General features: G+C 36.0%; 2 protein-coding genes across 4 annotated transcripts in view; one reads left to right on the top strand and one right to left on the bottom strand.

Annotated features, from left to right (window-relative positions):
• The first annotated feature begins 71 nt into the window (after positions 1-71).
• Positions 72-12,689, top strand: LOC135205734 (peptidyl-prolyl cis-trans isomerase E-like). Its single transcript, XM_064236827.1, has 7 exons — positions 72-202; positions 6,386-6,555; positions 6,837-7,067; positions 7,530-7,658; positions 8,693-8,870; positions 9,052-9,200; positions 9,424-12,689. The coding sequence occupies exons 1-7, from the start codon at positions 169-171 to the stop codon at positions 9,490-9,492; spliced, it is 960 nt and encodes a 319-aa protein (XP_064092897.1). The 5' UTR covers positions 72-168; the 3' UTR covers positions 9,493-12,689.
• A 336-nt stretch (positions 12,690-13,025) lies between these two features.
• Positions 13,026-22,130, bottom strand: part of LOC135205732 (protein lin-9 homolog) — a 48,749-nt gene continuing 39,644 nt past the window's right edge. For 2 of the 3 annotated variants that reach the window (XM_064236820.1, XM_064236822.1), the window contains exon 13: positions 13,026-17,368. In XM_064236820.1, coding sequence (XP_064092890.1) covers positions 17,168-17,368 — 201 coding nt within the window. In that variant the 3' untranslated portion in view covers positions 13,026-17,167. Of the gene's footprint in view, positions 17,369-17,664; positions 17,790-22,130 lie in introns of those variants that run through there. The other variant, XM_064236821.1, reaches the window with a different exon arrangement.

Below are 22,130 nucleotides of genomic sequence, written 5' to 3'. Positions count from 1 at the left end.
AGCCAATGAGAATCGCGGAATCCTCGTCCAATGAGAGCGCAGATCTCGTTTCATCGTCTTAAAAGGTTTGTTTACAAAAATACCGGCTCAGTCTGTCGCCAGGATTTGTCTCGTGGTGACCTTCTTGTGACAGGTCAAGTGTGAGTCCCGGAACCGCTCCCGTCCGAGATGTCAAACAGCAATAAGCGTATTCTCTATGTGGGTATGTTATCACCGAGGCTAATATGTTGTATGTAGGCGCTTTATCCATGTTGAAATAACATTAACCATGTTAAATACACCAGAGCAAAGGGTTTTAACGTTAGGTGCTTCGAACGCTATGACGGGTAGCGCTGTCAGTGCACTGTAGGCACTGCCTAAGGTTTTTTGTCACGTCTCTTCGTTCTCTTCCATCTGGCTTTCCACCTTCTCTAATAATCGGTTCACAACTGCTTTAAGGTTTGCCTCCTGTTAGGTAGGCTACCTGCACCTTTCAGACTTTCTTTGTATAGGCTAGCCTACCTACCTAAGGTAGCCTACTGTCCATTTCCTTTTCAGCGCTGAATAACCTTTTAGGTCCCAGCGCTTGGCCTTTGGCTTCCCATCTATCCTAGCCTGGTTCCTGGTTCCTGTATTCGTCAAGTAGGCTACCTACCCTAACCTAACCCAGAGGACTCCTAGAGGGGAACTGGGATTATGGTGTGGGGGCTGCCGCTGATAAATGCAGTGAACCATAACGCTTGATCAGGTTGAAAAAATTTTATTAGGGTAGAATTCAGAGAGAAGGGTCCTGGCGTACCCTGGGGGGGACGGGCAACGTCGTCCCTGCCCCCCTGGCCAAGTTAAGGAATGGAATCCAAGGTTAGGTTCGGTAAAAATACCCAAGTCTGGTTAAGTCACATTCCCGCAGAAGTATCCTAGACCACCTACTGCAGAAATGCCTGCTACTGTAGCCCTGACCCCAGGCTATGTTCGCTTGGGTATTATCTTGGTTAATCTAAGTACTAATACTGGCATGCCGAGTAATTTAGGGTAAAAAACCGCATGGTACAGGGGTGGACCATGTACGATCAATGTGTACAACCCCAAGAAAAGTACATTATAACGCGTCTTGACACCGGAGTAGAGGTCTTTAGCTACGTTTCTCACCAATAAGTCGCGTCTGATGCCCATCTCCGATGTCAGGACGCGTTATAATGACTTTTTTTGGGGTTGTACACATTGATCGTACATGGTCCACCCCTGTACCATGCGGTTTTTAACCCTAATTATAAATTGCAGTTTCCTACAGTATTTTGGATGCTCAATAAAAAATTTTCATCAGTTTTTGTGGGTCAGTTGTAGTTAACCTGTAATTTACCTTTGAACTCTTTTCTACAGTAAGGGGGAATTTGGGTGGGGCAAAGACAAAACGAGTGAAATACAAGGATGGTATCCAATTAATACTTTTCATTCAGATGAAACGTAAGCTGTTTATGGAGTGCTTTCAGACTAATATGCAGTAGGGAAAGGACCTGACACCCTAGGTTAGGTTAGGTTAGGTGTGGTTGGTTAGGTCAACTTGCATATGAATATAGTAAGAGAATTATATTTTCAAACCCAAAATGCAACAATGGATTAAAGTAAAATTTTTGTTTTTGTGAAAAAATACATATTTCAATTAAATCACAGGTCGCCTAGCCTATAGGCTAGTACTCACAAGTAATTTTTTTTACATAAAAATGTTTCAAGCATCTTAACTGATCTAACCTAACCTAGGTTGCTAGGGCTTTACCTGGCTGGAGGCTTCACCTTCCTGGCCCACCCACATAACTTGACTTAAAGTGGCTTGAAAAGTCGTGGAGTGAAATAAAGAGAAATACCTTAAACCCGGAATGCTTTGTCCATACCTGAGTGAAGGGCTTCTCCCCTCATGATCAGCCATCCTAGTCAGATCTAGAGCACCATAAATCAGAAGGTGAAATACAGAACATTTTGACATAACCTTGTGCACCACATGTCCTAAAGCTTGTTAGTGTTACACTAAGTATATGTTGCTTACCTTAAGATTGGAAGACACATTTCTCAATGCCCCATTCTGTATCCTGGTAACTGGCATTTTTAACCAAAATTTATTTTCACATTTAGGGATGACCTTACTTTCACAGATGGATAAAGTAATTCAGTGTATTCTGTATGAAATACATCATGTACAAACTCAGTCTACACATCTTATACACAAGGAAGATATTGCCAAACTGTGGAAACTTGTGAAAATGGCCTTTGTCTTAAAAGTTCAGAGTACTTTAGCATAGGGGGGTAATTATTTATTAACTGAAAAGCTCGTATATGAGTCTTGTGATTATCATGTGAACTACAGGCACATGTCACTTATTAATGTTCATTTAACTCAGAATGGGATGCCTTGAGAGCAACAGCTCTGGATTCAGAAAATAACAAGCCTTCACTTCGTTAGCTATAAATGCACAGCGTAATGTACACTTGCCCCTTATACGTACTAGTCCCCATGCAAAAAATGTCTAAATGACCATCATTCAACCTTTCTGATAACACATTTGGTTTGGGCTAGGCATTAAAGTACCATAGTACAGTATTACCCTAAAACTGAATTAGAATAAATTAGTTTATTTTTAAAAATATGAATATGCAAGACTATATAAATCCATTTTTTTATTGCTTATACGGTATTGTGTTTAGCATCTTTACTATTTTTGCTTTTCCAAACCATTTTTTTTACCTGACCACTATATTTAATAATTATGAGGAATGTCTGTGGGAAACAGAGTTCTACAAGTTGGGGCAGAAGCCCAAATGAAGTCAATGCTGTTATTTCCATAGGTCTAATTGTTGAAATATATGTAAATCACAATGTAAGTATTCAGAAGAGTACTCGGTTAATGTCTGCAAGTGGTAATTCACAAAAAATGAGGCCTATGAAATATGGTGTATGATGTATCAGAGGCAATTTGACTTGGGGACTTCATGACCCCTGCATACTCCTAAATGAAACCAGGCCTAGAGCTATGTTCACTTTGCACTTTCTTTAACAAAGGGGAAGGGCATGAGTATGGCTCAATTATTTATCCCAGGATGATGATACTGATACCTACCAACTGGGATTTTCCCCACTTTTACAGGTTTCCCCTGAGTCTTTCCTAAAAGATAGTCTGACTTGGCGACCACACACTAGCACAAGCCGCCTCCAGTACTGCCCTTGGTATCTTGGAAGCTTCAATTCCCCATGCCACATGGCATGGCTATACTGAACTATAATTTTGTTGTCTGCTTTGCAAATTAGTTGTGAACTTATCCACCAAGGAGTGCCCCATTATTCCCATAACAGCCTGCTTATGAATTAACCACTGTGTCACTGACTGCCTGTGCTCTCCTGGAGCCAGGTGACCCTTCTGTTCTACTCCAAAAAGATATCCATTGCCAGATATCAAATACATGAGAATTTTGTGTCTTCATTGTTGTGCCATCCTGGTGGATTTGTCCAATGTCACCCCTACAGCCTTACTGGAAATATGGTGGGGGAAGGCTTGATGGACTACGAATACTGCCTTCAATTCCAAAAGATTGATATAAAAGCATTTTATTTTACATGTGGACTGCCTTACGGACAGCTAAATTTGATAAATACCTAGGTGCCTCATCCTATGAAAAGAATATCTAGTCTTGCCACCAACAGTGGCTGAACAGATTGTTTTGGCTGATCCTGTAGGGGGTTAGTGCCATCAGTAAACCTCATGTGGTGCAGTGGAGATCCATCTTGAATATAAGATTCTCTTGGATAAATCCAAATCCACATTTTCCCAGTGGCAACTAGACCCAAATATTGGCACAGATTTAGGAGGCATCAAAGATTATTTGATACCTACCATACTGCAAGTTCATTGATGTGAGGGAAATAGTTAAATCAGATATCTTGTCCAAAATGTATTAGCCAATTTGTACATAACTGGAGGTTACCAATACATACTGTATTATTTGTGCTTATATGGCAGTCTACTGTAGCTGTTTTTAAGAAGCCAATAGTAATGGCTTCGTAAAGATTTCTAAGAATGGGCTCAGAACAACTTGTAGCTCCTTGATTTTAAATTGGTAGTTCTGCTATAGCATTAGTGCTTTGGGGAAGTAGTTTTGTACTTTAATTTGTTGCCTTACTCTAGCTGTGTACTCTCAGACCTTTCACATGGACATACAAGCAACAGAATGCGTAGTGACAATGTGTTACCTAGGAATGGCCTTAAGGATATGTTCTGAAATGTGAGATGAAAATTAGAGTGAGGCTAAGTTGAAGAAGTCAGACAGGTAGGTGGAAGAGACCAAAGAGAACAGATATCTAGAAGAGGTCAAGGCCATCACAAAGAATCTTAGTGCTGTCTACAGAATACCTCACAAGGCATACTGTAGGCAACACCTTCCCACAGGAGCTGTTTGTGCTTATTAGTGGAACTTTTTAAGTTGACTGAATAAAAAGGACTCTTATGCTATCAAATTTTAGACTGACAAAACTAATTTTATAAGTAAGGTAAAGGCCTGTGAAAGAACTGTTCGTGTATAATGTATTTTACCTGGGAATTCGCCTTACTTAATGAGTAGTTGCTGGGTATTTTCATCGGTTTCTACAAATTGGGAATTCTTGAACCCATGCCATCTGGTGCTTACAGCAGGCTGTTCTTAGATCTTCTCTTGTTGTGGAGCTCAGAAAACAAATATAGTTACTGGCTTTGCTTTGTTCTGAAAAGCTCTTGACTATGTTTTTTGCTTTTTAAATGTGTATGCAGTATGTGTTTTATGCTGTTTAGAATGTCTTTTTAAAATGTGTTAAACTTGTTGCAAGTATTTTTTTAGCTGCTGGATGCTTCTTCTAAGTTATGCTGTTTGGTAGCCACTTGCAAGATGAAGTGTACGTAACTGTTACACCTGTAATTTTTGTAGACAGAAACAGTATCGTTAAAGAAAAATACCCGTATATTTTGGATTTGAGGTGAGGTGACTTAAGATATTTCTGGTGCTGCATATAACCAGTTTTTACATATTCTGTGGGATATTGAAAAGCTTTTTTACCCGAATCACTTCATTATTTAGATAATGCCTCAACAGTACTGTCTGCAGACACTGTATTTTCTCTTGTGCTAAGTATTTCATAAATCTTCCTTGTGGAATGCAGGCGAGTGTTGCCAACCATGTGTGGTTTAACCAGAAAGGAATCCTTTCTTTGTTTGTTTCTTTTCCTGCATTAACTAGTCCAGGGATATGATGTCCAACTTTTCATAAATAAGAAAAGATACAAAGACTTTTAGAACCTGTCATAAGACATTGTGGTTAAAACTTTGGAGGGTGTTCACCATAGGCCGATATATATTATTGTACAGTATTTTCTACATAGTTAACTACCTGTTTGCTTTATTTCTGTTGGTTCTTTATTGTAGATGTCCTTAACCACTTTGGAGGAGGGCTTAGGATCTCTCACTCTGTGAAACAATTACTATTTTTTTAATAAGTGCAATATTTATTATATGTATGCAGCTGCCCAACTGAAAACAAAGGTATTTCCAATGTATGAATGCTGCCTTGTGATTGATGTCTACAAAATTAAAGGGGTCTCTCAGTAGCTTCGTAACTGGTGTTGTTATCAGTTTTGTTGTTTTCAACAGAAAGGAGATACGTAGTACTCGTAAGTCATAATAACCATTTGAAATATTTTGGAAGGTTCAAAACCCATCTTTGGTAAAACACACTTTGCTCTGGCTCCCTGCTAGTTAGTTTAGGGATAGTTTCTCTTTAAGTGCTTGCCGCAAAAATTTCTATTTTTTTTTTTTTTTTGTATGGCTGATTTTGGTCTCATTTTTAAGCTGAGGAATTATACTGTGTGTTTATTTTAAAATAAAAATCAAAATTGTCAGAATGATGTGCTAAAATTAGCCGAGTACAGAAATTGCTTTACTTCTCAGACATTATTACTCTATTTAAACAAAGCATCATAAACATTTACAAATACTTTCTGCACCATAAAAAAGTATCATATACATTTATACTTCCTTTTAATAATGAAAATTTTCATGTTTATGGGATACCTTGTCATTAACATAAAATATCATCTCTGTATATTTTTGCTTATGTTGGATGTACTAGTATCTGTATATTTTTGCTTATGTTGGATGTACTAGTATCAAGCTCCTTTTCAAATACTATTACAGAAAATCTCAGTGTTTATTATTATTATTATTTTTAAAATATTTAAGACAAGATAGATTTTGTTACTTTCTGCTGTTGTATAATACTTTATATTAGATCTTGAATTTCATACTTTCTGCGGTTGTGGAAAGAAGGATGTAAATCATGTCATTTTATTTGCAAAAGGAATAAGTGACCTATGTAAGTTTTCTGATTTTTACAGGTGGTTTAGCCGATGAGGTTACGGAAGATGTGCTCAGATCTGCCTTTGCCCCATTTGGAGAGGTAGTTGACATCCAGATTCCACTTGACTATGAAACGGAAAAGCATCGCGGGTTTGCGTTTGTTGAATTTGAGCTTCCTGAAGATGCTGCAGCAGCAATTGATAATATGGTATTTTTTGCTGCTTTTTCTCACTGTAGTTAAGGGAGTGTTTTTATTACGACTCTTGTGAAAACTCAAATAATTGATTGAAAAGAGGATCGACCTACATTTGGAATTTCCCTTTTACAGCTAGTTATCTGTCAGTAATAACCAAATTGTCATTCAGGGTCTTCCCTCAACAATTCCATTTAAAGCGTCAGTCAAGAAAAGATTTTCTGTCGGTTATTATAAGCCTTTGAAATACACGTATGTTGGTTCACAGATTTTAACTTCCGTATATATTTTTTCAGAATGAAAGTGAGTTGTACGGTCGTACGATCAGAGTCAACCTTGCAAAGCCTCAAAAGGCGAAGGAAGGTTCTTCACGTGCTGTTTGGGCGGATGATGAGTGGCTAAATAAATATTCTGGTGCAACATTAGAGAAGGAAAAGGAAGGTGAAGAAGAGGCTAAAGAAGGTGAAGAGAGTCAGGAAGGGCCATCAGAAGGAGTGAAAAGATCTAGATCTGCTGAGGAGACTGCTGTAATTTAATTTTCAGTTTTAATTTGATTGATGTAATTTGCTTTATGCATGCCCATAGCTTTAGAAATATCTTGCACTGAATTGTTTTTTCTTTTTTTCCACTCACTTACACTTCATTGAATTTTTTCAACATCAGTAGGTTTTGGTAGCTTACTTCTCAAAGCATTCATGGAAATAAATAAACTACGTGATGCTCTAAACACTGCCATTAACTAGCAATTGAGTTATTGATAGACTATAGAATATAGGGAGCCCCTGGGTTATGGCTGCTTGGTTTACGGCATTCCAACTTATGGCATCGTTAAATGTAAGCACTATTTATTCCCATCATAATTATGATGGGAATAGATAGTGCTCCCGGGAATGGAACCGACCTCCGTACTCTGTGGACTGTCTACACTATATATTATAATAATACTACTGTGATATGCAAAGAACTAAAATTAAATTGTTTTTATTTAGGATGATGAGCCAAAGACAAAGAAAAAGAAGACTAACCCACAAGTTTACTTTGACGTTAAAGTGAACAACAACTTGGTTGGACGTATCGTCATGCAGCTCAGGGCAGATGTTGTTCCTAAAACTGCTGAGGTGAGTAAATTGATATTTTTTGGATGTATGCAAGGCACTTGAGTCATTTTATGTGAGTGTTTTGTGGTTGTTTTGCTTGAAGCACTTGGCAAATTTAGCACAGTGGACCGGCAAATTTAGCACAGTGGACCCCACCTATTTGCAGCTTCACCTATTTTCAGATTTTTCTGTGGAATATATGTTCATATTATTAGCGGAAAATTCACCTATTTGTGATATTTTTCATAGAGAAATATTCATTATTACTGTATTTTCACATCATTTTCAAGACTAAATGCATTTTTTGTGAATAACTATTAAGATACTCATGTACAAGTGTTTTTGGGTTTTTCTGTGGTGTTTAAACTATCAATATATGTAGGTAGTTATAAGCGATTTTAGAGGGGTGCCAAGTATTCGCAGATTTAGCTATTTGGTGGGGAGTGTGGTATGCATCCCCCACTAATACTGGGTTAATAACTAGTAATAATGGTAACCAGTAAGGCTTGTGGTTATGGTCAGAATATGCTCTTAAAGAGTCAAATGCCTGTTCATAGCATGAGAACTTAAATGCAGAATATCGTGCCATTTTGACCCTTTGTGGGTATCAGCATAATGGAAGAAGATAGGTTGTTTTCACTTCTTTTGCCATTTTTGTCATGCACTGACTTTGTTGGGATTAAGTTGAAAGTCTTTATGGTTTTGTTGTATGGGGGTATTAATTATTTTTAGAAATTCACTAGAATAGCTTTGTGGTAAAGGATGGAGAATGTGGACAAAAGTAACAGACAAAAATTAGAAATCCTCTTTGTAGATCTAATGCTAGAATGAAACATGGGAACAGACCTTGTTAGTAGAACCATCAAAATCATTAATTGTCTGATTTTCCCTTAAAATCATTGGCCCTGGTGCAGGTTAGCATGGAGAGTCTTTAACCCATGCATTGGCATTTATAGGTTAAGAAAGGTAGTGCTTTTTATTGCACTAGCTGTTTTTATATGCATATACTCTTTATGTGTTCACCATCATCTGTTACATCCTTTGACTTGTTTCAGAATTTCCGATGTTTATGTACACATGAAAAAGGATATGGATACCAAGGGTCCACATTTCACCGTATCATCCCAGGGTTCATGTGTCAAGGAGGAGACTTCACGGAACACAATGGGACAGGTGGCCGATCCGTATATGGTCCTAAATTTGAAGATGAGAATTTTCTTTTGAAGCACACTGGTATGATATCAACTGTGGTGGTATGTTTAAAAAATGGATAACAATACTGTACTAATCATTGCAAAGGATACTTGTGTCCTTCATTTCAAGTTGACCTCTTAGTTTTTATTAGGTATGTGATGAAAAACATGCTCAGATGTTGTTAAGGTTAATGAATCAATAAAACTGTGCATCTTGACAGGTCCTGGGATACTTTCCATGGCAAATTCTGGCCCAAACAGTAATGGTTCCCAGTTTTTCCTGACTACTGAAAGAACAGAATGGTTAGACAATAAGCACGTTGTCTTCGGGCAGGTTATGTCTGGCTTAGATGTTGTGAAAAAGATTGAGGTAAGAATTTTGTTTACTGTACTTTCCAGTATTGCAGGTAGGTCATGTTGTTAAAGTGATCTATATACACTGTTAAATAATGTACTCAGTAAATTTTATGTGGTATGTATCAGAAATTGGGATACTAAACCCAGTGAGAGTTTGGAGTTTGAAGTCAATGGCTTGTCAAGTCATTTACTAATAATAAGAAATGAGATGTTTACATGACTTTTGTCTTTTTCAGAAATGCGGTACAAGGTCAGGTAAACCCACTGCAAAAGTTGTGATCTCAAACTGTGGTGAATTAGTATAAATCACTCTTCAGAATAAGCTCATTGGATCATTGGAAATAAAGAAGACAATGGATCAAGTTTTTAAGAAGTACTACTGCAAATTAATTATAGTTACAGGATTTGCAGTTTTCAAATTGATTTATATTAAATTGATTCTAGATATCCTGCATATTTATATATGAATGCCAAATTATTGGTGTCATGTATAAGTTGTCCAGTGTTGTGCAGTTGTGCAACCTGAAGTATTTCTAATGAAGGAGGCAGTTGACATAAACTGCAAAAATGCACGTCTTTAATTTTTTTTAGTCTTCAGTGATATAGTACTGTATAATGAATCCAAAATCAGCATCTCATCTGTAGTGCCTACTTTAATATGACCTTGGATGGAGTCTTAGGATATCACACCTTTTATTATTACATTACGTATACAGTAGTACATTATACGTAAGGTTATCATCTTATGTGTGAGCATATTTGAAGTATGCTTCAACTTTGATGTAACCATTATAGTCAAGTGGGAGATCATCCAAGTATTATTTACGCAAAAAACTATATTTAGACAGTCATCACAGTGTTATGTTGGAAGTGTTGTGAAATACCAGCACAGTTAAAGTGGACTTTAGTACAACACTGTTTCATGCTTTGTGACTTCCACAAAGGTGGTTATTTTAGATACTGTATCTCCACGAATTTTAAGTTTTTCCAGTTTGACTTTTACTACTGTGTAACCTAGCAATAGGTGGGACACATTGCCAATTTTCTTTTGCGAGAACTTTTTTTTTTTCGATCTATGCTGATTCAGTGCATGATCATTTTGCTTTCATTTCTCACTTCTGAGTTTTCTTTGTATAAGAATGAAATTATGAATAACTTCTGAGTTGTACATGTACACATGGTCTGTTCTTCTCGAAGTATAAAATTGTCATCTTGGAGAGATTGAACCAGTGAGTTTTATTACTTTCAGTATACAGTAGAAGTATGATCACTACAGCTTTCCCCTTAAGCCATTTAAAGTGTATTTTTGAAAATTAACAATATTAATTTGGATTTGCCTTAACCTGATGAAAGCATCTCTGTCACATATTCATAATTTTTGCACTGTAATGAATATAGAAGTGATTTAATTGTAAGAATTTGAAGATTACAGTGAAGTAGGAATATGGTACTTGAAATAAATTCTGATAAGCTTTCAGTTAAATTCAAAGTTCAGGTGCTCTCCTCAGATGTTTTTATTTTCCATTATTAGAACAGTCAAGTTGAATCCTTCTAACTTGAATACCTAGTATTTTTATATAAAATTATATTGTACATCAAGTACTTTCCACAGGTAATAGGAAATCAAGATACAACTACAGATTGTATCTTGTTGCTACCTCATTTTTATTCTTGTAATTAATGGTGTCCTGTTTGCTAAATTTAAAGCTTTCAGGTATGTCTTTGATAATCTTGTTTTGTTCAAGAAGATACTGAGTTTTTGACTGCTGAATTGGTATTTTCAGTACAGTATATGAGTTTGTGCCAGCTATACTGGAAATAGTCTGTAGTGAAAGTATAATATAATGCTGCTTTTTCATAATGTGAATAGAAAATGTAAAGCAGGAGAGTTTATTATATTTTTTCATAGTTAAATTTTGACTTATAACCTCATTTCCATTGTACTATCACATTTATTTCAGTATTTTACTACTACTATGGCACTATTTTATTAAATACAATATTGTTCCCCTGGGAATACCCTTTTAAGTATGTAGTAGTATCCCTCAGCACGAGCTTGAATTGATTGTTGAGACTTCATAACAAGGTGGTTAATTGAATGAAGGTGTGGTAGTGAGGTACCACCGACTCACGTGCCAGGCTCCAGCACTTCTTTGGCTGGGGTTGATTATTGACATCTTGTTCCTCGTATGATTGCACATAAAAGTCTTCTAAAGCAAGGAACCCAATCTTCTAGAAAGGGCAAGGCAAGAGAAAAAAGAAAGGGGAATACCAAGGTAGGCAGTTCCCCTCTCCAGTTGTCACAGGCAGGGTGATACTTGTCATGCCATTGGGCAGTGTGGCAAAGCCCCAAGTAAATTTTGCTCTTCAGGACCGTGACTACCTTTAAAGGAGGGATGCAGTCCCATCTTGGTTACTGATCCAGTTTCTGGCCTAACATCAAGATCTTCCAAAGTTCTCGCTCAGTTGGCTTTCTTGGAGGCTGGAGACCAATCATTAATTTCTTGTACATATGAGTTAATGCTCAGAATCACTTCAAAAGGTAAACTATACTCAGTCTTTGTTGGATTTCAGTGGATCTGAAGGACACACTTCCAATTACTTGGCTATTAGTCATCCATGAAGTACCTCCACTATAGTGCAGAGGTTACCAGTTCAGAGCTCTGCTTCAGATTGGCAGCAGTCCCATCAGGTATTCATGTGAATGTTCAATTCTTTTACATTTTGGGCTGATTTGCAAGGGTTATTATAGTGGAATGGGGTATGGGAACAGTGTTTGCCTGTCTGGCAGTGCTCCACTAGTGTGGACGGCTTAAGGTACTAGGATGGCATAATGCCGAAGGTTAAGCAACTGGCTCTCTCTTTTTGTATGGTAGCAGACAAGCCAAGAATGTTTCACATAGCAGGGGCATCCTACCTTAAAAGTTGTCTGATAGTCTCAGTTCAACCAGCCCAAATAGTTCCAGATACTGAAAGGAAAGTGCTTACTCCTGGCTGGTGAGTGGTGGTTTTCCTAGCTCACCCACCTACCTTAAACTAACCACCTGCTTAACAAGCTTAAATATGAGGCTCATTCCAGCTTGCACTGGGGGATACACCTACATAAAAGGTTCTTGTTTGTGTACTTAGGAGAGAAGTTATAATTTGAAATTTTATAGTGTCTTATTTGCTAGCATTTTTTCTTGCAGTATTTTCTCATGCAGAACATAAGTAATGTTTTTAACAAAAAATATTATATAACATTCTCTGTCAGGGCATCACTTCTGTTTTATTTAAAATTTAAACTTGTGGCCATAGAATTATCTTTTGGAATACTTGTGTCTGTTTTTAAATATACAGTACTATTTGTAAACATAAGACTGAAGGCACTGTCTATTTTTTCACTTATTGTAACTCTTGAAAATCATTTAATGATTTATCTCCACAAATTTAAAAGACATTTAGTCTTTATTTGTACAGTATATTGTTATAAACATATTCCTTTCCATATAATGTTTTATTTATCCATACAGTGCCATTGTAATCTCAACATTTATTATCGTTCCTCATGATTCAGAAGCAAGCTATTATTTCCATGTTTCTGAAACATTTTGTGTGTGTGTGTATACATGAACTTCCCCACACACACAAACACCTGAGAGGTATATCACTTATACCAAGAAGTCATCAATGTATGATGCTAATGTAGATCCTATTACATAAAAAACAGTTGCTTGATCAGGGTATCATTCCATGGGACAATCATAACAACTAGTGTACAGTACTAAGAAACAAAGCCTAGCTAAAAATCCATTACTGGACTGAGCACTGCAAGGAAATGGGATATTAAAAGTCCAAATTTAAAATATCTTTACATATTTACATATAGCAACATACTACTCTGCACTACATTTAGAGGATCCTATATACATCAAACCCCACAGAGCCACTTTTTGAATATAACTCAAACTTTACAACATAAATAGAAAAAGTTAAGCTAGCAATCTCAAGAAAAAGATTATTTCCATTCTCTACTCCAACTCGAGGCTTTATTATTAATCTCAAAAGTTGAACTACTATATTCAAGTATGAAATGTTAATGAAGCAGTTTGATTTTACAAATTTACTCTTTATGATCTGTTCAAATATTAGCCATACAGGTTTGCATGAATAAAATTAGAAAGAAAATTATATAAAAAACACAACTTTCAAGAGGACTCAATTCTTCGGAACATATTAGAAGCATGAGAAAAGAACCATTCACTTACAAATAATTTCTGGTTATGATAAAAAAACCTGACAACCAAACAAAAATCAACCAATACTTATTTAGCATGCTGCTGCTGGTACTTGTCTAAATTTAAAAGCAGAATATCATATCCAATACATGCCTTCAGGTAATGAACCTAATGTGTCATACATCAAGGGGGGGGTGTTATCAATGACCAAGACCTAGTGATAGGAAATACAATCATCCGTAGATCACAGCTCTGCAGTCAATTAGGCTGGTCTGGATTAAGCTGGCCTAGCGTCAGTAGTGCCCTAGCCCCAATTGGGCATAAGTTTGGTAAAATGTTAAAAGGAGTTAAAAAGAGACCTGATGTTGAGCTCAACCCAATGGACATCTTTGTTATATCATATAGTCTCCACACTTGACTACCAATGTGATTTCACATTAAATCAAATTGAGACATCACTAAGTTTACAAAGTTATGAATGATGTAAGTGTCATGTTGAATCTTGACATGTATTACCAAAAATGTGACTATTAATTGTATCAATTGACAACACTGCATCTGTTGAGATTGTCTCACTGGCCAAATCAGCATTTCTGTAACTACCACCAGCAACTGCTAAATAAATGTCCCCTTTGCTTTGATGAAATTTGCCAACTTTCAAGCAACAACAAATTTCAGAATAAAGTGACAAGAGCAGCAAACTATAAAGTCCATATATGAGAAACATTTCAACTGACAATGATAATATACTATAATAGTTAATTTAATAAACTATAAAATGTAAAATAGTAGTAGTACATTAATTCCAGCTACTTAGAATATTTATTCACCGGAAATCTTTTAAAACTATAGACTAGAAATTTTTATACTTAGGTTTACCTAAGCCAGGGGCTTCATATATTAAAATCATTTCACCTTTAATAATTTAAAATGTCAATTATAATAAGAGAAAAAAAGAAAATGAGTAACAAATAAAACTGATGCATCCACTTGAGATGTTAACTGCTTCTAAAACTCTTAAGACTATACAACTGTGATATGGCCAACATGGATCTCGATGGTCAACAGTCATATTTTTGTTGATTTTTAGTAGAGTATAATCAAATATACAATCAAGGCTGCTTTTGCCACCCTCTTATGTCAGATTTTCCTCTTTGGGAATTAGACATGAGTTCTCTACATAGTAAACTGAGTTTGTGCACTATCTGCCTCAATTCCCTCTCGGACTTCCTATTAAAATCGAGAGAAGATAAATACAACATTAAAACACCTATCTAAGTTTCCATATTATTATTCTTCTCTGCATTTGTCAAAATCATTACTCATGTTCCAGAAATAACAAACCAGTTACTTCAGCTGTGTGGCAGTAACTAAACTTTTCCAGATCCTTTAATCATAAAAAATATCTGAACATCCGCAAAAATATTCCAAATTGTCAAGTCCACTCAGCACATGTGAATAGTACATTTCCAACCACAAAATCCATTAAATTCTTCTTTAACCTTGACCAGTCACCCATCACAGGGGGTTAAGAACTACAGTGTGCCTTACACAGCACGTGACCTCCACTGCTTTCTCCATTAACCTAGTCATCCATTCTCTTTTGGTATCTAATCACTATAGTTCAACACGACAAATTTTAAATCCATATGAACTTTTCATAGCTAACAAACCTGAGGTCTTAATAGGATAGTAATCTTCTTGCGGCAGCTGGAAACAACTTTTGACCACTCAACTTACCACCATATAACAAATACTTTGATTCAACCCAGATCCTAGAAATGAAGTAGTGGTCTTGAAGGATTTTCTCCTTAATGAAATGTGGTCATTTAAGTAAGGTACATAAGATGCTCTGATAGGTTTGTTTGTTTGTTTGTATGGTGTTTTTACATTGCATGGAACCAGTGGTTATTCAGCAATGGGACCAACAGCTTTACGTGACTTCCAAACCACGTCGACAGTAAACTTCCAACACCAGAAATACACATCTCTGACCCCTCAATGGAATGCCCGATAATCAAACTCACAGCCACTGAAGTGGCAGGCAAAGACCATACCAACCACGCCACTGCGGCGCTTCGTGCTGCTCTAATAGGTGGAAAGATACCAAACACAAACAGCTGACAAGGTAATGACAAAAAGCAGTGGAGCACAGGCCAATCACTGATAATCTAGAAATTACAAATAAAAGCTTCAGGTAAATATGGATGCATCCTTGCAAATAATACAAATTCAACCAAGGCATCACAGCTCCACACACAAAAGACTAACTACCATACTGAACTTCATGTTTAACTTTCAGGTACAAAAATAATTCTGCATTCTTCAATAGTAACACAAAATATTCACATCCTACCAACAAAGTGAATATTTTCTATTACAGGACTATGTACAAGAAAAGGTACAGAAGCTGATTAACATATAGTATATACGTATATATTTGCTTACTGAATGGTAAGGTCATCATGATATATCATTACTACTTCAATTCAGGGTCAATACAACTGTTTACCTGTTGTTCTCCAGCAAGAATAATTCTCATCTTCAAACACTTTGGCTGAAGGATTTAAAAAGAAAATGAGTGTCTACCAATATCCCAGAGGTTACAATGAAATGACTCAGCTCAGCAACATCTATGTGAAAGATTGAAAACTGCTATTACTGAGACTTGTGACAAAATCAGAGCCATAAATTCTTTTATGTGTAGAACTATGATATCAAGAAACTGCCCCTTGGTTTTCACGTGATTTCTCTCCCAATCATATATACAAATAGTGTGATTAAAACTTTGTGTAGCACAACCCTACCTCTGTTAAATAATGAAAGACTATGTTCAAATAATTTCAACAGAGAACTAACTTAGTTCAGTAGAAGAAACTGTATTGTACATATTTCTGGAAGCTGCTGTTCCCTTGAAAGATGACAAAAATACTGTACAGCAGTTTTGGAAAAACTCATTATATCAAAGCTCTGAGGTCTATAGACTTACTCGAATGCCCTTATACAGTAGTCAGTTCATAATTTTCATCCAGTCATTCAAGAAATGTCTTTGGCATAAAGGAAATATTTTGAACGCACCTTGGACCAAAAATGTATGCAAAAAAAGTGAAATAAAAAACTAAATATCTTGAAATGTAAACAATTACCTCTCAATCTTGTAAAATAAATGTAAAATAAACATACAGTGGATTCAAAATTCCAGGAATGCATCTACACAGACGAACAATAAATAATTTTATAAAACCACATAAATAACACAAACCAAGTGTCTGTAAATTAGCACATAATTTTTATGATGAATTGATTAAGTGGACATCCTTCCTTTTCTGTCCTACCAGACACTGATCATTTAACTTTCCCCAATTCCCATAATTGACCACTTTCAACAAGTTGCCTGAACAACTGGATTTCACACAGTCAGTTTCTGAAATACACACACTCTTATGGATATGTCATGTGTACCTGATTGACTGCACTGATCCTTGGTTTACATCCTGTAAAGACATCCCCAGAATACACTGAGTCTACTGCATGTCTATCTAAAATTAATGTAAGTTAAATGATGTAATATTGGTTTCATAGATTTCTTTACCAAATGCTAAATGACCCTGGGATGCACAGTGACGAATACGTTCATATCTACATAACAAAAATTCTTATCTACATAACAAGAGTACAAAAAACGTATGACATTTACATATGTTCAGAGATGATTGAAACTCAATGACAACCTCAGTTACACAAGTATGACCCTTGACTTGCTCTATAAAGAATTGCTGTTGTGATTGTTGAAGGCTTGTAAAGTACCCATTTGAGATACAGCTGACATAATATGAGTCAAATGCACTTCAATGTTATTCTGGAATGCCACTTTGTTTGACTCATCTAGTGAATTTCTTATCTCATTGAGTGTTTCCTGAAGAGATGTTAACTCAAAGGCACTCACTTCAGTCTCTGCCAAATTCTGAAACAGGAAACGATACACTTTTAATATTATTCAACTTCAATGAAGAACTACTGATTTTCAAGGCAATTTCCATTTTTCCTATACAAACAACCCTCAAGTTTTTACGTGGATACCTTCAGCAAGGAACCTCCCTCTCACTCAGTATGCAGCATCACTTTTTTTTCTTCAGTAACAAGGATAAATCTGGGACTGGTTAGAGGCTGGATTATAACAAGACTTGGTTTTTTTATCTAGGAAAAATTAATGTTATCTTTGTAAAATTTGCAAGAGTATAAACCTTTGCCTTTCACATGGAGACTCACTCTTACCATTTAAGCTGAATGTAATGTCCTCTTACTCTTTAAGCTGAATGCAATGTCCACAGACCATGACAGAGTACCAGTAGAAGCAGCTGGGTTCACAGTAGGACCACATAAAACTTTGTGCATAGATGACAAAGACAAGAACGATATGTATATTCAATTCTTCTAATCATTTTTCTGTATTTTCAGAGTTAAACAGACTTATAAATACTAATACGTACAGTACACGCAGTCCCTGGTTATCGGTTGGGGTTCCGTTCTCGACGGTATGATGATAACCAAAAATCCAGTTATTGTCGTCGCTAAGCAAGTACTGTAAAACCGGATCACCAATACCAGGGACTGCCTATACATGTACAGGCGGCCCCCGGTTAACGGCGCAATCACTCAACGGCGAATCGGTTTTACGGCGGTCGTCAAAAATATTCATTAAAAAAATAAGGCATTTTAAAGGTATCTTTACAGCACAATTTTCAGTTAACAGCGCCGCTAGCACCGTTGTCTAACGAGTTCATACATTTGTAGAAATGCCGTTCAGACCATAAAGGTTATGCAAATTATATTAACAAATTTTATGGAGAGTTATTACGTAGGTATTAGGGTAAAATATATGCCTCTGACGCTGTTCTATGCCGAAAATGTCGAGTTACATAAGTGCAAATTTAGCTATGGATGTGTCGATTTATAAATGTTCATGCTTTTGTTTAAAATGTGTAAGAAAATGTATTACGTGAAAGGAATTTTTATTTCTGTACAGAAATATGATACGAAGGCAGCTTTTGAAACTGCCCTTCACATTATCAAATACGATGTTTTTTCATGTTCTTTCTTGTGAGCCGCCGCCTGCAGCTCTTCCGAAAATATCGATTTTAAAAAAAGTGCAAATTAGCGATCGATGTGTCGATTTTATAAATGTTTATGCTTTTATGTTTAAATGTGCATGAAAATGTATTACGAATAGGGTATTTTTATTTCTGTGCAGAAATATGATAAAAAGGCAGCTTTTGAAACTGCCCTTCAAGTTATCGACTACGATGTTTTTTCAAGTTCGTTCTTGTATGCCGCCATCTGCCGCTCTTCCGAAAATATGTTTAAAAGAGTCCAAATTTAGCGATCGATGTATAGACTTTTTAAATGTTTATGCTTTTATGTTTAAAATGTGTATGAAAATATATTACGTAAAGGTATTTTCATTTTTATACAGAAATAAGATACAAATTAAGGGGGCCGGCCGGCTAATGCCATTTTTTAAGGACAGGACTTTGATATTCATACCACTTAATAAGGTGACTTGGGACATCTCCAAACCGCATATGATTTTCGCCTCTGACCTTCGGTTTTGTGACGCCAGGCCAATTTATCCCGAAAATAACCACCTTTTTCAAATTCTATCTCCTCCCTTGATATTTAATATGAAGACCTGGGATTACTACCATATATAGACCTGATGTAGACCTCCAATCGAATGGAGAGTTTTTTTTCTAAAAGTCATTTTTTTGCTAGATATGAATTTTTCAATATGGTAAAAAAATAAACCCTATAAATCAGGAGAAAAAAATTTATAAAAAAAAAAGACGAAACAAAAATTGGAAAAAAGGGCTCTATTTGATTGTTCTATAATGTCTTTCTGAGTTATATACCAAATTCCAATGTTATAGCTTTAAAACTAAGTGAGAAGATAGATTTTGAAGGTCAATAAGTATAGTTTTGAGATACGGGCGTTCAAAGTTTTCCTTCATATTTCTGTAAAGACAATGTTAATAAATAATGATTATTATGAATGATATTTTCTTTTTTGTGTATTAATAAACCTAAACCAAAACTATTTTATTTATCATAATTTAATCATAAATGATGACCCCTTTGCTCATATATCGCAGCCTGGGGCACTGCTTGAGGCAAGATGGGGCACTCCTTCCTACGCAATTCTCTCTCTCCCCTTCACTAAATCGGCTCATTACTGCGATTTTCTTCTTCTGTATGTTAGCGAGATGTTTTCCTTGTATTTTCCTCTTTGGCATGAAGAAATTCTTGCCCGAAACAAAGATAAACAAACGTAAATGCAAGAAAATGTTAGAGGTGAAACTCGAAGGTGTACTCTTCTTTTACAAAGACAATTTAATAAATCATGATTATTACGAATTTCATATTCCATTTTGGGTATTAAAAAACCAAAACTTTGTTATTTATCATAAATGAAGATCTCTTTGCTCAAAGATCGTAGCCTTGGGGACAGTGTGACGTGTACTGTCAGGCAAGAAGGGGGCGTTACTAAGCAACCCTTCCCTCTCTCTTCACTAACTACCAGTATATTATGATATTCTGTAATAATACTAGAGCGATTTTTCTTCGTCTGTATGTTAGCGAGATGTTTTCCTTGTCTTTTCCTCATTGGCATGATGAAATTCTTGCCGAAACATACATAAACATACATAAAGGCACGCGAATGTCAAGAGGTGAAACGGAACGTGTAGACTACTTGATGTCTGTGATCGCACTAATTCATGACTGGACTTGGTAACTGAGCCTGAAGTCTCCTTCTCGTCTCGGGGAATGTCTACAGATGCCATTTCTCCCAATTTCTTTGACAATAATTATAAAAATTTACGATAATAGAAGAAATATTCCATTTTCTTGTACGGATCAGTGTTTTAGGCTTATTGGGTTATGTTAACTAATTTCCCTGTAACTACGAAAGTAAGGGGAATTTTGACAAAATATTTCGTATACGTATTCTCGATTGCCATATGAAGCTCCATGAATTTTTTCATGACTTTGCATTTTTCGCCCTATACTACCATATAAAGGGGTTCCGGCCAGCCATTTTTTAAGGACAGGACTTTGATATTCATACCACTTAATAAGGTGACTTGGGACATCTCCAAACCGCATATGATTTTCGCCTCTGACCTTCGGTTTTGTGACGCCAGGGCGATTTATCCCGAAAATAACCATTTTTCAAATTCTATCTGCTCTCTTGATATTTAATATGAAGACCTGGGATTACTACCATATATAGACCTGATGTAGACCTCCAATCGAATGGAGAGTTTTTTTCTAAAAGTCATTTTTTTGCTAGATATGAATTTTTCAATATGGTAAAAAAATAAACCCTATAAATCAGGAGAAAAAAATTTATAAAAAAAAAAGACGAAAGAAAAATTGAAAAAAAGGGCTCTATTTGATTGTTCTATAATGTCCTTCTGAGTTATATACGAAATTCCAATGTTATAGCTTTAAAACTAAGTGAGAAGATAGATTTTGAAGGTCAATAAGTATAGTTTTGAGATACGGGCATTCAAAGTTTTCCTTCATATTTCTATGAAGACAATGTTAATAAATAATGATTATTATGAATGTATATTTCTTTTTTGTGTATTAATAAACCAAAACTATTTTATTTATCATAATTTAATCATAAATGATGATTCCTTTGCTCATATATCGCAGCCTGGGGCAATTCTCTCTCTCCCCTTCACTAACTCGGCTTATTACAGCGAATTTTCTTCTTCTGTATGTTAGCGAGATGTTTTCCTTGTATTTTCCTCTTTGGCATGAAGAAATTCTTGCCCGAAACAAAGATAAACAAACGTAAATGCAAGAAAATGTTAGAGGTGAAACTCGAAGGTGTACTCTTCTTTTACAAAGACAATTTAATAAATCATGATTATTACGAATTTCATATTCCATTTTGGGTATTAAAAAACCAAAACTTTGTTATTTATCATAAATGAAGATCTCTTTGCTCAAAGATCGTAGCCTTGGGGACAGTGTGACGTGTACTGTCAGGCAAGAAGGGGGCGTTACTAAGCAACCCTACCCTCTCTCATCACTAACTACGAGAATATTATGATATTCTGTAATAATACTAGAGCGATTTTTCTTCGTCTGTATGTTAGCGAGATGTTTTCCTTGTCTTTTCCTCATTGGCATGATGAAATTCTTGCCGAAACATACATAAACATACGTAAAGGCACGCGAATGTCAAGAGGTGAAACGGAACGTGTAGACTACTTGATGTCTGTGATCGCACTAATTCATGACTGGACTTGGTAACTGAGCCTGAAGTCTCCTTCTCGACTCGGGGAATGTCTACAGATGCCATTTCTCCCAATTTCTTTGACAATAATTATACAAATTTACGATAATAGAAGAAATATTCCATTTTCTTGTACGGATCAGTGTTTTAGGCTTATTGGGTTATGTTAACTAATTTCCCTGTAACTACGAAAGTAAGGGGAATTTTGACAAAATATTTTGTATACGTATTCTCGATTGCCATATGAAGCTCCATGAATTTTTTCATGACTTTGCATTTTTCGCCCTATACCACCATATATAGCGGTTCCAGCCGGCCCCCTTAAGGCAGCCTATGTAACTACACTCCACGTTGTCAGGGGATGTTTTTTCATGTTCTTTCTTGTCCGCCAGTTCCGAAAAATGCATTGTGTTATTTT

Source organism: Macrobrachium nipponense, chromosome 24 (assembly GCF_015104395.2).
Source record: "Macrobrachium nipponense isolate FS-2020 chromosome 24, ASM1510439v2, whole genome shotgun sequence".
NCBI lineage: Eukaryota > Metazoa > Arthropoda > Malacostraca > Decapoda > Palaemonidae > Macrobrachium > Macrobrachium nipponense.
The sequence above is the reverse complement of the archived record's forward strand: the minus strand, read 5'-3'. Positions and strand labels throughout refer to the sequence as shown.

Bases quoted from the DNA above. Each gene is read 5' to 3' on its own strand.
- LOC135205734 (XM_064236827.1), top strand. From the start codon at position 169: ATGTCAAACAGCAATAAGCGTATTCTCTATGTGG. The intron at 6,556-6,836 runs GTATTTTTTGCT...ATATTTTTTCAG, and splicing joins CAGCAGCAATTGATAATATG to AATGAAAGTGAGTTGTACGG. The intron at 8,871-9,051 runs GTATGATATCAA...GCATCTTGACAG, and splicing joins TTTTCTTTTGAAGCACACTG to GTCCTGGGATACTTTCCATG.